The sequence below is a fragment of the Calypte anna genome, chromosome 26 (genome assembly GCF_003957555.1).
Source record: "Calypte anna isolate BGI_N300 chromosome 26, bCalAnn1_v1.p, whole genome shotgun sequence".
Lineage (NCBI taxonomy): Eukaryota > Metazoa > Chordata > Aves > Apodiformes > Trochilidae > Calypte > Calypte anna.
The window spans coordinates 1,301,417-1,313,266 of NC_044271.1; the positions used below are offsets into that span (position 1 = coordinate 1,301,417).

General features: G+C 50.0%; 1 protein-coding gene across 1 annotated transcript; it reads right to left on the reverse strand.

Moving 5' to 3' along the window:
* Positions 1 to 9,563: 9,563 nt before the first annotated feature.
* OLFML3 (olfactomedin like 3) lies at positions 9,564 to 11,750 on the reverse strand. Its single transcript, XM_030465467.1, has 3 exons — positions 11,381 to 11,750; positions 10,769 to 11,054; positions 9,564 to 10,436 (listed from the first exon to the last, which is right to left on the reverse strand). The coding sequence occupies exons 1-3, from the start codon at positions 11,477 to 11,479 to the stop codon at positions 9,652 to 9,654; spliced, it is 1,170 nt and encodes a 389-aa protein (XP_030321327.1). The 5' UTR covers positions 11,480 to 11,750; the 3' UTR covers positions 9,564 to 9,651.
* Positions 11,751 to 11,850: the final 100 nt, after the last annotated feature.

Genomic DNA, 11,850 nt, shown 5'->3' on the forward strand with positions numbered 1-11,850 from the left:
AGTTGGGCCACAGTCTCAGTCGTTTGTTGCTGAGTGGCAGAGGCAGCAGTGAGACTTTCCAGTCTAGTTGTTCCTGCATAAGTAAAGGCAGAAACTCGTTTTGTGGTAAAATATGTCTTTGTCTAATATGTCTCCCAAGGTGATGTGGTTTTTTTTGTGGCTTTTACTGTAAGGATCTGTTTCCAGAGGAAGAAGGTGGACTGAGACATGAGCTGGAAGTCTGGTCTGTAAAATAACATGTAAAATAGTTGTTAATGTTTATGAAGGCTGGGAAAGTGCAAACAAAATGCTGTGAGTGTCTACAGAGAGCAGGGGTGGGCAGGAGCAGGGACCCTCAGCACAGCCCCCCTGCCTGCCTTTACCCAGCAGGAGGTACCGGAGATTCCTGACCCGTGGTCAGCCCAAATCCAGCAGCGTGTTTGCAGGTTTCCTGTTCATGTAGAGGTGTTCATGAGCTGTTAGAAGTTTGTGCAGTGTCTTTCCCAAACTCCTTTTGTCATATATAAAAACGCTGTTGATTCCTCAGGGGAGAGTTACAGCTTTCCCCCTCTATTTGAAGTCTCCCTGGAGCTACTTGCATGAACAGTTTCTTAAGGTTCCTTGGTAGCTGCTGCTCATTCCCCCTACACATCATCACATAATCTGGAGTGGGGAGAAGTGCATTGCCACACATGGGGAAAGATGTTACAGAAACAGGTGACATCCGTGCATGAACACCAGATCTTTATTTCTTCTGTCATCCTAGTAACAAAGGATGAGAAAAAGAGTAAAGGAAAACACAACTAATACTAGAAAAAATGTTCTAACCTTTTTTTCTTGAACTATTAGCACTTCCTTAATAAAAAAAAGGGTCCAAACCCTGGAGGAAGACCAAGTTTTTTTAAAAAAAGAAACTTTGCTGGTTCCATGGCTGCAGTGGCCAAAAATTAAGTTATAACATCCCAAGTACTAGCTTTGCAAACACAGCTGAATCAGCTGATCTTTATCAGACAGCTGTGGATTTTGGACACTTTCATCGTGAATTTTTCTCTGAGTTAAAAAGTTCATTAGTGCTGTTTGTTCCACCATAATTAAATTAAGTAAATGCAAATATTTTGATTTGGGGTTAAACCAAACTTTGCTAGCAAGGCATCCATTTCGCCTGACATCAGGTTAGCAGAACTGCATAGATCAGTCACAATCTTCAGATCAACTTCAGTTTCCTTTTTCCTAATTGTCACATCATCAATCTTCACTGAACATCATGTCTAGAGAAAGGCATTTGCTTACATTGTTTTTCTGGGTGAGATGAATCTTTTTTCAGTGAAGGACAAACATGTAATTTCTCATCACACCTTGTGTCTTAATCCTCTTTCTGTGTCACATTCTGTAGAAGCAGAAACTCAATAAACATTTTATTTGTAAAACTTGCCTTGTCTGGTGAAATACTTCCTTTGGTGAAATCAGTAATTGTGTGTTATGTGATTTTAGGCAGTTACAGTAGTGGCAGCAGATGCTGTAAAGTGTGATAATAACAGACTCTGGCATGGAATGAGGCTCTGCTGAGGTAGACGGTGTGACTTGGAGCAGACATTCCTTAGGACATGAGCCCTGCAGCTCTTGCTTGTCCTGGGACAGCTGACCCACATCCCTTGGGGAACTGCTGAGAAAACAAGAAAAAATATATTTCAGGCACTCACACTTCATCAAAACAAAAAGGTAGTAAAACTCTGCCAGCTTTCCAGCATAAAGTGCAGTGTAGACCTCTATGGAGGAGGCTGGGGGTGCTCCTTTTTGAGCCAATCCATCCTTCCTGGGAATGGCCCAGGGCTTCTCACAGGGAAGAGCTTCCAATCACCCAACATAACTGACTTAGAGTGGCAGATGGTTCAAAACCTGACTGCAAACCCCTGAACCTTGAGCTGAGCCTCAGATGCCCAGTGGAAGTGCCTCTTAGTTTGCAGACTGAAGGACAGGTAACACCCATTGCCCCCAGAAACTGCAGCAGTCCCAGCTGGATGCCAGGTTGGCACTTGACAATCATTAATTGCACTAACCCACTCAGATCCTTTTCTTCTCCAATCCTGGCTTCTTGTTTTTTGGTGTTCTCTGTATAATCTCTATCTTTTATTCCTTCTTCTTTTTATCTAGGTTTTAGTCAAAACATACGTGGGGCTTGACACAAAGCTTCTATTTTTAATCCTTGTTTCACACAGATAATCAATTTCCACTCAGTGCTGGCTGTCACTTGCATTACTGGAAAACTGGATCTCATGGTAGTGAATAACACCCATGCCTGGATGGCTCAGACCCCCTACACTTCCATTTTCACTGCTGAGATCTTGCCACATCCCTTGAAGAGGGGATAATCAAACCATTGTGTGTTTGTCATCGCCTCAGCCCAGCCACTCCAGAAGATTGGTCACACTAATGGAAATGAAATGTCCCATACAAGTGCAAATATTTTCCTTTCATCTAGGGAGGGATTATAACTCTGGAAAGAAGCTGAGCCTGGCACAAGTGCCATCCCAGGATTAGTTAAATTGCTTTCTCACTCCCCACTTTCTCTGCGACTCTTAACTGTCTGACAGTAACTCTCAGAGAAGTTAAAGTTATTGCCAAGCCCAAGGAGGAGGGATTGCCAACACAACAGGGCTGCAGCCCACGGGGTGGTTTTGCCATCCTTTAAAACTCACCCAAAGGAGAGTGTCCACTGGCAAACCAGGCAGATCCCGCTCAAGGGAGGGGGTGAATGCCTCACTGATGGCTGCAAGTCTCTTCCTTCTTAGTTTGTTTTGCAGTTTCACAGAGCAATGACTGAAGGAAGGGCCAGAGGGGCTGCAGGGAGGAATTCTGCCTCACAACTGCTGGTTTAATGGTGAGGACACAAGGAGATGTGAAATCCCCCCTCCCCTGCACTGCTCATTGCAAGGAGCCAGAGGAATCATCCCAGACAATTCCTCCTCTTTGTGGAGCCACAGGCTGAGAAAATCTGGATCTTTGTCCAAGTGCCAGAGGCATCCTGGTAGCTCTGCTTGGTTTACAAACCTCTGCAGTCAGCCCTCGGTGGCAATGCTGCTTGAATGTTCAAGAAATGTTTGGTATGGGTTTTTTTTCCCCCTGGACTTTTCTCAGAGATAATTTGTAACTATATTTTATAGCTTTATATATATATATTTTTAAGACAGTGCATTAGTCATGCAAATATAATTATGTATCTTATGTTCCCATGTCATTAGTAGTTAAAACCATGGAATTTAAAGCAAATGTATTGCAAAAATCCAGTGTCTGTTTCTATTAAAAATGCAGTTCATTAAAGCTAATAAAACACCTAAGGTGGGTCAAACCCAAACCAGAACATGTTCTGTTGCCATGGGAACAGCCGGCACTGAAGGCAAATGCAGACACTGTAACCTGCAGCATCAGGAATAACCAGCAAGAACATGATGAGGAGAGAAAGCTGCCCCGAGTCCAGGGGGCCCTGTCCCCATCTCCTCCCTGTCACGGTTCCAGTGACACCGAGGTCCCTGGAGGAGCTGCTGGAGGCTCGGGGCACTGGGTCTGGGGCAGGGTCTGTGTCCCGTGGCTGTTTGCTGGGGTAGCAGCAAGAGATGCTCTGTCAGGCAAAGAAGCCTCCCAGAGCAAATCAGTGACCAGAAACGTGATCCAGACATCAAGTTTATAGATGTAAATACTTTCTTGGTTGTTAATATCTTCCAAAGTGGTTGAATTCCTCCTAATCTGCTATTAGAAACTGCACACCCCTCTCCATTTCAAATTGCTTTGGAGGATGAGGGTTTCTTCTCTGCCATGAGGGACAGAAGGGAAGAGCTGTAATTCTTAATGAAGCCAGTTTGCTGGTTGCTAGCTTACAGAAATGAAGGAGGATTTTGCTCACTGTGCTGCTAATTCACTCCAAAGCCCAAGACCACCCTGGGATTCCCCATCCTGGGGGGTCTCTGGTCCAGCAGAACCCATCTGGACCTGCAGGACTCCTCTGGGCTCAAAGCCTGCTGCCACCCTCCTGGAGCATCCCTGCTCCCCTGGCTGCTTCTGTTGCTTCTGCACAGCCCCTGCCTGCTGGAGAGGAATTAATGTGATTTTTCTAGAACATAACAGTTACAGAAACCAGGAGGACTTTCCTGCCTCTCGTGTAACCTCAGATTTATCTAATGAACCTCTAATTGCTGCATGCTGTGCTCCTGACTTGCTGCTGTGTGTCTGGCAGAGGGGTTGGAGCACCCATGGTGCTGGGACCAGCCTGAGGCCATGCTGAGATTGGGACCCAACACCTCACAGACCTTGTGGTGAAGGGAAAAATGGAAGACACAGCAATGCAATCAGAGTCACAACACTGCCTGGCTTGCCCACACATCACCAGGGGATGCTGCAGCCAACACACAGCAAGATGGCCCTGCACCCCATCTGTGCACAGTTTTCTGGGATTTATTGGTACTGATGTCTCTTGATTAAATTATATTTTTTTCTTCTTTCCCTAACAAGCTGAACATTTCAATTTCTGGGACAGGCTTAGATGAAGAGTGGAAGGAAGCAGGAGATGGTAGATGACATTGACTACTGAGCAGTGGCTCAGCTGGGGAAAGCTTTTTCATTTAAAATTCTGCTTTCCTGAAAAATTGCAGTCAAAACCTGACAATTTAGAATGAAGCTGTGAGGAGCAATCTTCTGCATGAGCCAGTTACAAAGCACAGCTCTGGTCTGTGGCCTGTGTGTTTGGCTGTTAACTTCCCTCCTGGTTGTAACAATTTTAGGTTGAAAGGAAATGAAAACTGAAAGACCAGAAGGATTGCAAAAGGAGTGGGCTGGACTCCAACACTTGGCAAGAAGAAAACTACCTGGAGGTCAGGGTCTGGATTTCCATTGTGAAGTAATTGATGAACATTTAGATCTTTGTTCTCATTTGCTGCTTAGAGTCATGTCTATCTACCTATTAAAAATCTTGCCTTCCCGCTCAGACCTTGCCCATCAGCCCCGTGATGTCTCCCCCATCCCCTGGGACCCCCACCCCATCCATCCCTGGGTCCTGCTGCCCACCCTTGCCTGGGGGGGGGGTCTGTGCCCCCACCCTGCCCCTGCTGATGCCTCCCCAAGGGCTAGTAGGTAATTTTAGGGAAATCTAACTAACTGAGCAATTAGTGACTCAATAATACACTCTGTTCTTTACTAGAAACAGAGGATTTCTTCAGTTCTGTTTGTGTTGACCTTGCCTCTGTAGTAATGGCAGCAATTTTCTGTACCATCCTCAGTTTCCATGGTTATCTCCCTGCCTCCTCAGGCACCTTCACATGAGGACAGGGGTCTGCACTGGTGGGGATGGGGGGCAACTGCTCTGACCCCTGGGGTCCCCATCCCTGTGCCAGCCCCCAGGCAGACCAGGACCCCTTTGAAGGGGGTGCGACCTGAGCCCCCTCACACTGCATCCCTCATCATTTTCACCTCTGGGGATGTAAAATGTAGAAAATTCAGATCTATTCCTGAAAGGCTCTGGGGACCTGATTTTGAGAGAGGAAAGAAATTGGAGAACTGCTTAGCTGAATAGCTGAGCTAGTATTTTTCTGTCCTCAGGAAATATCTGCTACAATAATAGCATTAGTAATAATAACACCCCAAAGTAAATCCCAGTGGAATCATGTAGCCTGAAGGATGTGTGAAATCCCCAGGATGGGGTGAGCTGTCTGTGTGGGTCCTCCTTGTGTCAGCCAAGTCCTCCCTGCATGGAGGCAGACACCCAATGTGGGGGCAACACACACACCCAGTGATCTGTTTTGATCAAAGCCCTGAAATAACTGCAAATTCCCTTAGAAAAATGAAACTGTCCGGAAAATACTGAAACTTAGTGTGTGTCACAAACCACAGCTCCTCTGAGAGGGCTCTGAGCCCCAAATGTGAAAAGGAACAGAAGGAGGGGAACATCCCAGCACCGGGAAGGATGAGGGTAGTTGGGGCACCTCCAGCACCCAAACTGGGTGTCTGAGATTTGAAGCCAACCCTGCAGGGGCCCTGTAGCTCTGAGGAATCCACCTTTTCAGGAGACATTTCAGTTTCTGCCCCTTCCTGTGAGCTGCAGCACACCTATACCAACATGGCACTCCCAACCATCAGCGTGCAGAGGGGGTACAAGTGCCATGGTGTGCCTGAGGGGCCAGCAGGGGAGATGCCCCAAATCACTGATGATGGGAACATCAGAAATGGTGCAGAGATGGGCTTAAGCTAGCGTTTTAAAATCCCTGTTATTGATCAGAAAATCCCACTGTCAGAGGAAGTGGCTGGCTGACCCCAGTCTGGCCAAGTGCTGGCAGGACTCGAGGAGGTGGATTTAGCTCCAGCCCAGTTCATATGGATGTGAAAATACAGGCTTGAGTTCTCCCTTTCTGCAACAAAACCCCCAGCAAATATTTCTGGTGAATTTGGGTTTGCTTAGTCTCTATTTTTACAAGAAGATACACTTAAGCAAGTGTAAAAGGACCTTAAGCAAACTGCTGCCACTGGTTGTCCCTCTTAACACTTTCAAGATCATCTTGAGCTCCTGTATCCTCCCACTTCTGCTGAGAAGTCCTAGATAGAGTGCTTTGTTGCCTCCTAATTCATGTGCAATGAGTTAGACTCAACCAGATGTTATGTGGGCAGAAATACCTATTTGAAGTTAAAAGCCTATGATTACACTTGCCAACCAGCCATTAAGACAGTATGAAATGGAGAAATTATTCCCCCCTTCTTGTTTCAATACAATACCATCTTTATAGTACATTTACATTGCCCACTTTTAATTTTAGTTCCCTCGTTTCTAATGTGACATGCAGAACCATTTCACATTATCAATAGCTTCTGTCAGCTCGAAAAGTCGGGGAGGAAAAGAAAAGCCAATATCCTTGAAAATTAGACAAAGGAGAAGAAATTAGCCAGAAGATCTCTCTTTCCCTTTCCTACCGTTAGCATAAGTTCCCAATTTACTTTATCAGATTGTCTTCCAAAGAGAAGTAGTTTTCAAGAGGAGTAGAAATGAAAGGGATTATTACTTACAGAGGCTCTTTTTTGAAGAGATAAAATATTTGGCAATTAAAACACGAGAAGCTGCATACTCCCTAGGAAAGTGGTGACTCCACATTATCACATTTTCCTACCCCCCTCATTAGGGACAGGGCTGGACTGGGCAGTGCTGCCCAGGGGCTCTGCTGCCCACAGTCCAACTGGAGCAGCCCCAGACCCCCAACCTTTTCCTGTTGCAGCCCAGGGGTGGGTGGGGGCAATTAATACCAATTAGGGCAATTGGGTCTGGCCAATCCCACCAGCTGTGGCACAACCTTTGCTTTCTCCTAGTGAGGTTATTAAATGTTCAAACAAGGAAAAAAGAAATCAATAAACCCCAGCAGGACATGAGCTCTGGTGTTTGCAGGCAGCAGAGGCTGGAGGGTACCTGGGGGGTTCCTAGGTCTGGGGACCATGGCAAAGAGGTCCCTACATCCATGCTGCCTGCAGACAGCTGGGAGTTGAGGCCCTCTTAATGACCAAATATGTGATTTTTTTGTCTAAGTGTTTGTCATCAGATGAAGATAATGCTGTCTGCTTTATGGGGGTTATACTGAGGATTAATTAGTTGGTGTTTCTTGAAGTGCTTTGAAGATGTGGAGTGCTAGATAAGTGCTGTGCTTTATAAGCTGATGAGGCTCAGTGGTTATTTCGTTATTTTTCCATTTTACTTCTTGTTCCTGAAGTGTTGGTACCAAACTCCACATAACACATGGTTACTGCCAGCATTCTGGGGGGGGAGGTCCCCAGGGGAGCTGCCCAGCAGTGAAAGCTTTTTGCCCATTCTGCCACAGTGCAGCAAAGCCTTGGGAGGAAGATTTTCTAAAGAGATTAAAATCCTTGTTGACCACGGGATGCTCAGCACGAGGGGGTTCTGGGCCCCATCCCACTCAGGCAGAGGCAAGAATCTGTATCTCAGGAGATACATCAGGTTTTGCAGGACTTATTTCAGATTGGAAGATGGTTTCTGGTGCAGAATCATTACAGCCACATCAATTTTATTTCAAGCTAGAGAAATCAGTGGCACAATTATTTACAACTGTGAAATTTCTGAAAATTGTATTTCTGTTAGGTTAGTTATTGATCTTGAAAAGGGCCTTAAATTAACTTGACAGTTCACACAGTCCTTCACACTTGGCTAATTTCTCTGCTTGACTTGCATTGTGTGTTGAACTTTCAGCACCATCCAATTACAGTCACTCAAAGTGTGTATTTAAACATTTTTCTTATGCAATCAGAAGATACTTTAATTATAATACAGAAGAACTTGAAGCAAGTTGAAGTTGGACTTGATGACCTTAAAGGTCTTTTCCAACCAAAATGATTCTGTGACTCTTTGATAACATCAAGCCTCCGGCACACTGCAGGACAGCCAGCCTTGGGGTGGATGGGGGACACCAAGGTCCAACTTTGTGGCACCACAGGGGTGAGAAGGGCAGGCAGCCCCAAAGGCCCCTCGGGTGCTTGGCAAGGAGCTCCCCAGGGCCAGCACCTCCCTTGGGGCAGGACATGACCCTGGCCTGGTATCACCTGTTGAGTGTTGGACCCCAGAACTGATCTGATGGGGAAAAGGGATGTTTAACAACATGGGGACACCCCACAACTCATCCTCTGTGCTCTCAGGACACTGTGGCAGGAACAAACCACAGCAAGTCCAGGTTCCTGGGGAGCCCACAGCATCTCTGGCCAGAAATGGGCCATATCCCACACCTTCCAGGGCTGTGGTGGAAGCGACAGCATGGGACAGTGACCACTGTGTGTCACAGTGGGGACTGGCAGGACGTGGAGTGGTGGCCATGGCCCTGGGGATGGGAGTCTTGAGCCCTGGCAGTGTTGGAGGTCCCCAGGCATCCCTGGGGTCCCAGAACATGTTCTGTCCCACAGTGGGGCTGTGAGGGGGCTCTGTAGCAGTGAAATGGGGATGTGAAGGGGATTGGGGGACCCAGGCTTTGCAGGGGGGCAAGGGGGGCATTTGTGGCAGTCCTGTGGCTGCAGAGGGAAGACAACTCTGTTTCATGAGAAATGAACTTGAAAACCTGCAACATCTGGTGCCTGGTGGCTCAGACACCCCCCAGTGCATGAGGAAAATCTCCAGTTGTCCTCTCAGATTAAGAGATTTTTCTGTTTGCTCACAGTTTTGTATATGCAAAACAGGATGGCCCTGGCTGGGGTCAGAGGGGTCCTTGCTGCAGCAGAAACCTGCCTGAAGCCCCAGCTTCCATCCCTCAGCCAAAACCCCTTCCCAAAGCCCCAGCCTAATATCACTGCCCATGGAGCTGCCTGTGCTTGCTGCTTTGCCCAGCCCTGCATGGACACCCCACCCTAGGGAAGTCTCTTTTGGGGTGACTCTGGGGCAATGTGGAATTGACAGCTCTGGCATCCTGGGCCCAGCACCCCACGCTCCCCCCAAGCAGGTGGCTGAAGCTCGCTGCATTGTATTTATTCATTTTATCACATAGAAGAAAAATCTCATTAATTTAGTCCAGGTTCCTGCAGGGAGATCCTGGATAGGGATTCCTGGTTCTGGTGGGTGGTCAGGGGTCCATCATTCCATCATCTCACAGTGATGGGAGAAGTGGCAGAGATGCCAGGGGGTGGCAGGGGGTGGCATCCTGCCATGGCCCCTCAGACCTCCAGCTTCTTCTTCATCTCCATGCGGTAGATGATCTGGTATCCATCATCCCAGGCGTAGATCTGCCTCTCCCGGGGGCTGTACTTCATGCTGGAGTGGGAGCCGTAGCGCTTGGGGAAGTAGATGAGGGAGGCGTCCTCGGGGGCCAGGGTGCCACTGACATCGAAGACACACTGCACGCGCGAGCGGCTGGGCAGCCGGGTGTTATAGACCACGTGTAGTGCCCCACACACCACGAAGGCACCCTCAGCATTCTCCCGTGGGCATGGGGTGTCCCACATCTGCTCGATGTCCAGTGAGGTGGGGTCCAGCTTGGCCAGGCAAATGTTCTTCTCGTCCTCCTTGGTGGCATAGATAGCCCAGAGACCCTCCTCATCTGCTGCCACCTCGATGTAGGTGAAGGGAGAGAGCCCAAAGACGGGGATCTGCTCCTCAGCCGGGAACACCGAGCTGTCCACCACTGTCTTGTTGGCAAGGTTGAACTTGATCACCTGGAAGGAGCCCTGCTGGCGGATGTAATAGAGATGCCCATCGTAGATAAGGTGCCCAGTGCCCGCCCAGGGGTAGGGCAGCTTGATGCGGGCAGCCTTGCGGGTAGCAGAGTAGAGGGTGAACTCCCGGAGGCGGGGAAAGACGTACACTGTGTCGTTGGAAGTGCCATCAAAGACATAGATCTTCTCAGAGTTCCCTGCAGCGTCCTTGGTCCAGAGCCCTGAGGTGCTGCCGAAACGCTTCTGGATCTTCATGGCTCTGATGCTTGCAATGGTGTCACTGCAGTCTGCAAGAGTGGGGCAGCTGTGAAAGCCTGAAAGCCAACTGACCCTGCAGAGGAGATGGGTCTGGCCTTGTGCCAGAGCTACAAAGGTCCCACTTGTCCCACCCCTGCCCCCACTGCTTTGCAAATTTGCTGTGGAGGTTGCAGCACTGTCCCTGCTGGCATCAAGAAGTCCTTTTGTGCACCTGTGCCACAAGCAGGGGAGGCCACCCTCACCCCAGGGACAGGGACACTTGAGAGATGCCCTGCTGGGACATAATGCCACAGCACGCGGGAAGGCTCAGGGTGACCCTGCAGCCAGGACCATACCCCAGGGAGCAACTGCAGCCCCTCACCTGTCACCTTGGTGTATTTCTCATTTTTCCTCTTCTTGGCCATGGCCACCTGCTTCTCCATCAGTGTCTCATCCACCTCAACGCAGGGCGGTGCAGGGTTCTGTGTCTCCAGGTAGTCAACCTCACGCTCCAGGCGGTCCACACGCACGGCTGCGTTCTCCGCCTCCGACCGCATCGCCTCTCGCTCCTTCTCTGCTGCCTCAAGCATCCCCAGCACCTGGTTCTTGAAGTCCCGAAGCTCTGTGGAGTAGCGGCTGCTCTGGTCATGCCACTGTGAGATCCTCTCCTGGGGTGACAAGGGGACATCGAGGTCTTGCACTGCACAGCCTGTCCACAGCAACCACCCCACTGCCCATGTGTGGCTGTGGGAGCCCCAGGACCCACGCAGCACAGCAGCCGTGGTGTTGCATCTCTGGGTTCCATCCTGCCCCACTTCTGCACCGCCAATGCTCCCAGACCCCAGTGCCCCCAGACCCCCAGCGTCCCCAGCTCCTGCTGCCCCTGCCACCCGCCCATCCCATGGCTCCCACTGGCGAGGCGGGGGCCGGGCCCCGACCCAGCTCTGCTGAGTGAGGACGGGGGAGCCCCGCGGTGGGCGAAGCAGGGCTGTACCTCCAGGAGGGCCAGGCGCCGCTCCATGTACTCCATGAACTGCTGCTGCTGGGCGGCGGCGAGGAGCGGCAGGAGGAGCAGGCAGCGCCAGGGCCCCATGGCCGTCGGAGAAAGCAGCCTCCACCTCAGTGCTCAGGAATGCTCCGGCCTCTGGCAGCACTTATTGAATCCAGATGTGGAGAGGGGAGGAGAGCCTGCTCCTTCCTTCCCCGCAGACCAGCCCCAGGCTCCTTAACCCCTTCGCGCCCCGGCGCCTGCCCGCACGGTGCCAGCGGGATGCGGGAAACGGTGCATCAGCTCCGTGCAGCGACGGGAGGACGCGGTGCTGGCCTCTGGTACGGAGACGCCACGAGTGGCAGCGTGGGGACAGCCCGGGGGACTCGCCGGGGGAGGGCTGGGCACAATGCGGAGCCGCGGGCACGGTCCCGGTTCCGTGTGCCCCTCCGCACACACCCGGGACAGGAGCGCTG

Excerpts from the sequence above, each read along its gene's own strand:
- OLFML3 (XM_030465467.1), bottom strand. The coding sequence starts at position 11,479 with ATGGGGCCCTGGCGCTGCCTGCTCCTCCTGCCGCTCCTCGCCGCCGCC. Across the intron at positions 11,055-11,380 it reads GGCGCCTGGCCCTCCTGGAG|GAGAGGATCTCACAGTGGCA; the intron begins GTACAGCCCTGC and ends TTGTCACCCCAG. Across the intron at positions 10,437-10,768 it reads GAAATACACCAAGGTGACAG|ACTGCAGTGACACCATTGCA; the intron begins GTGAGGGGCTGC and ends CCACTCTTGCAG.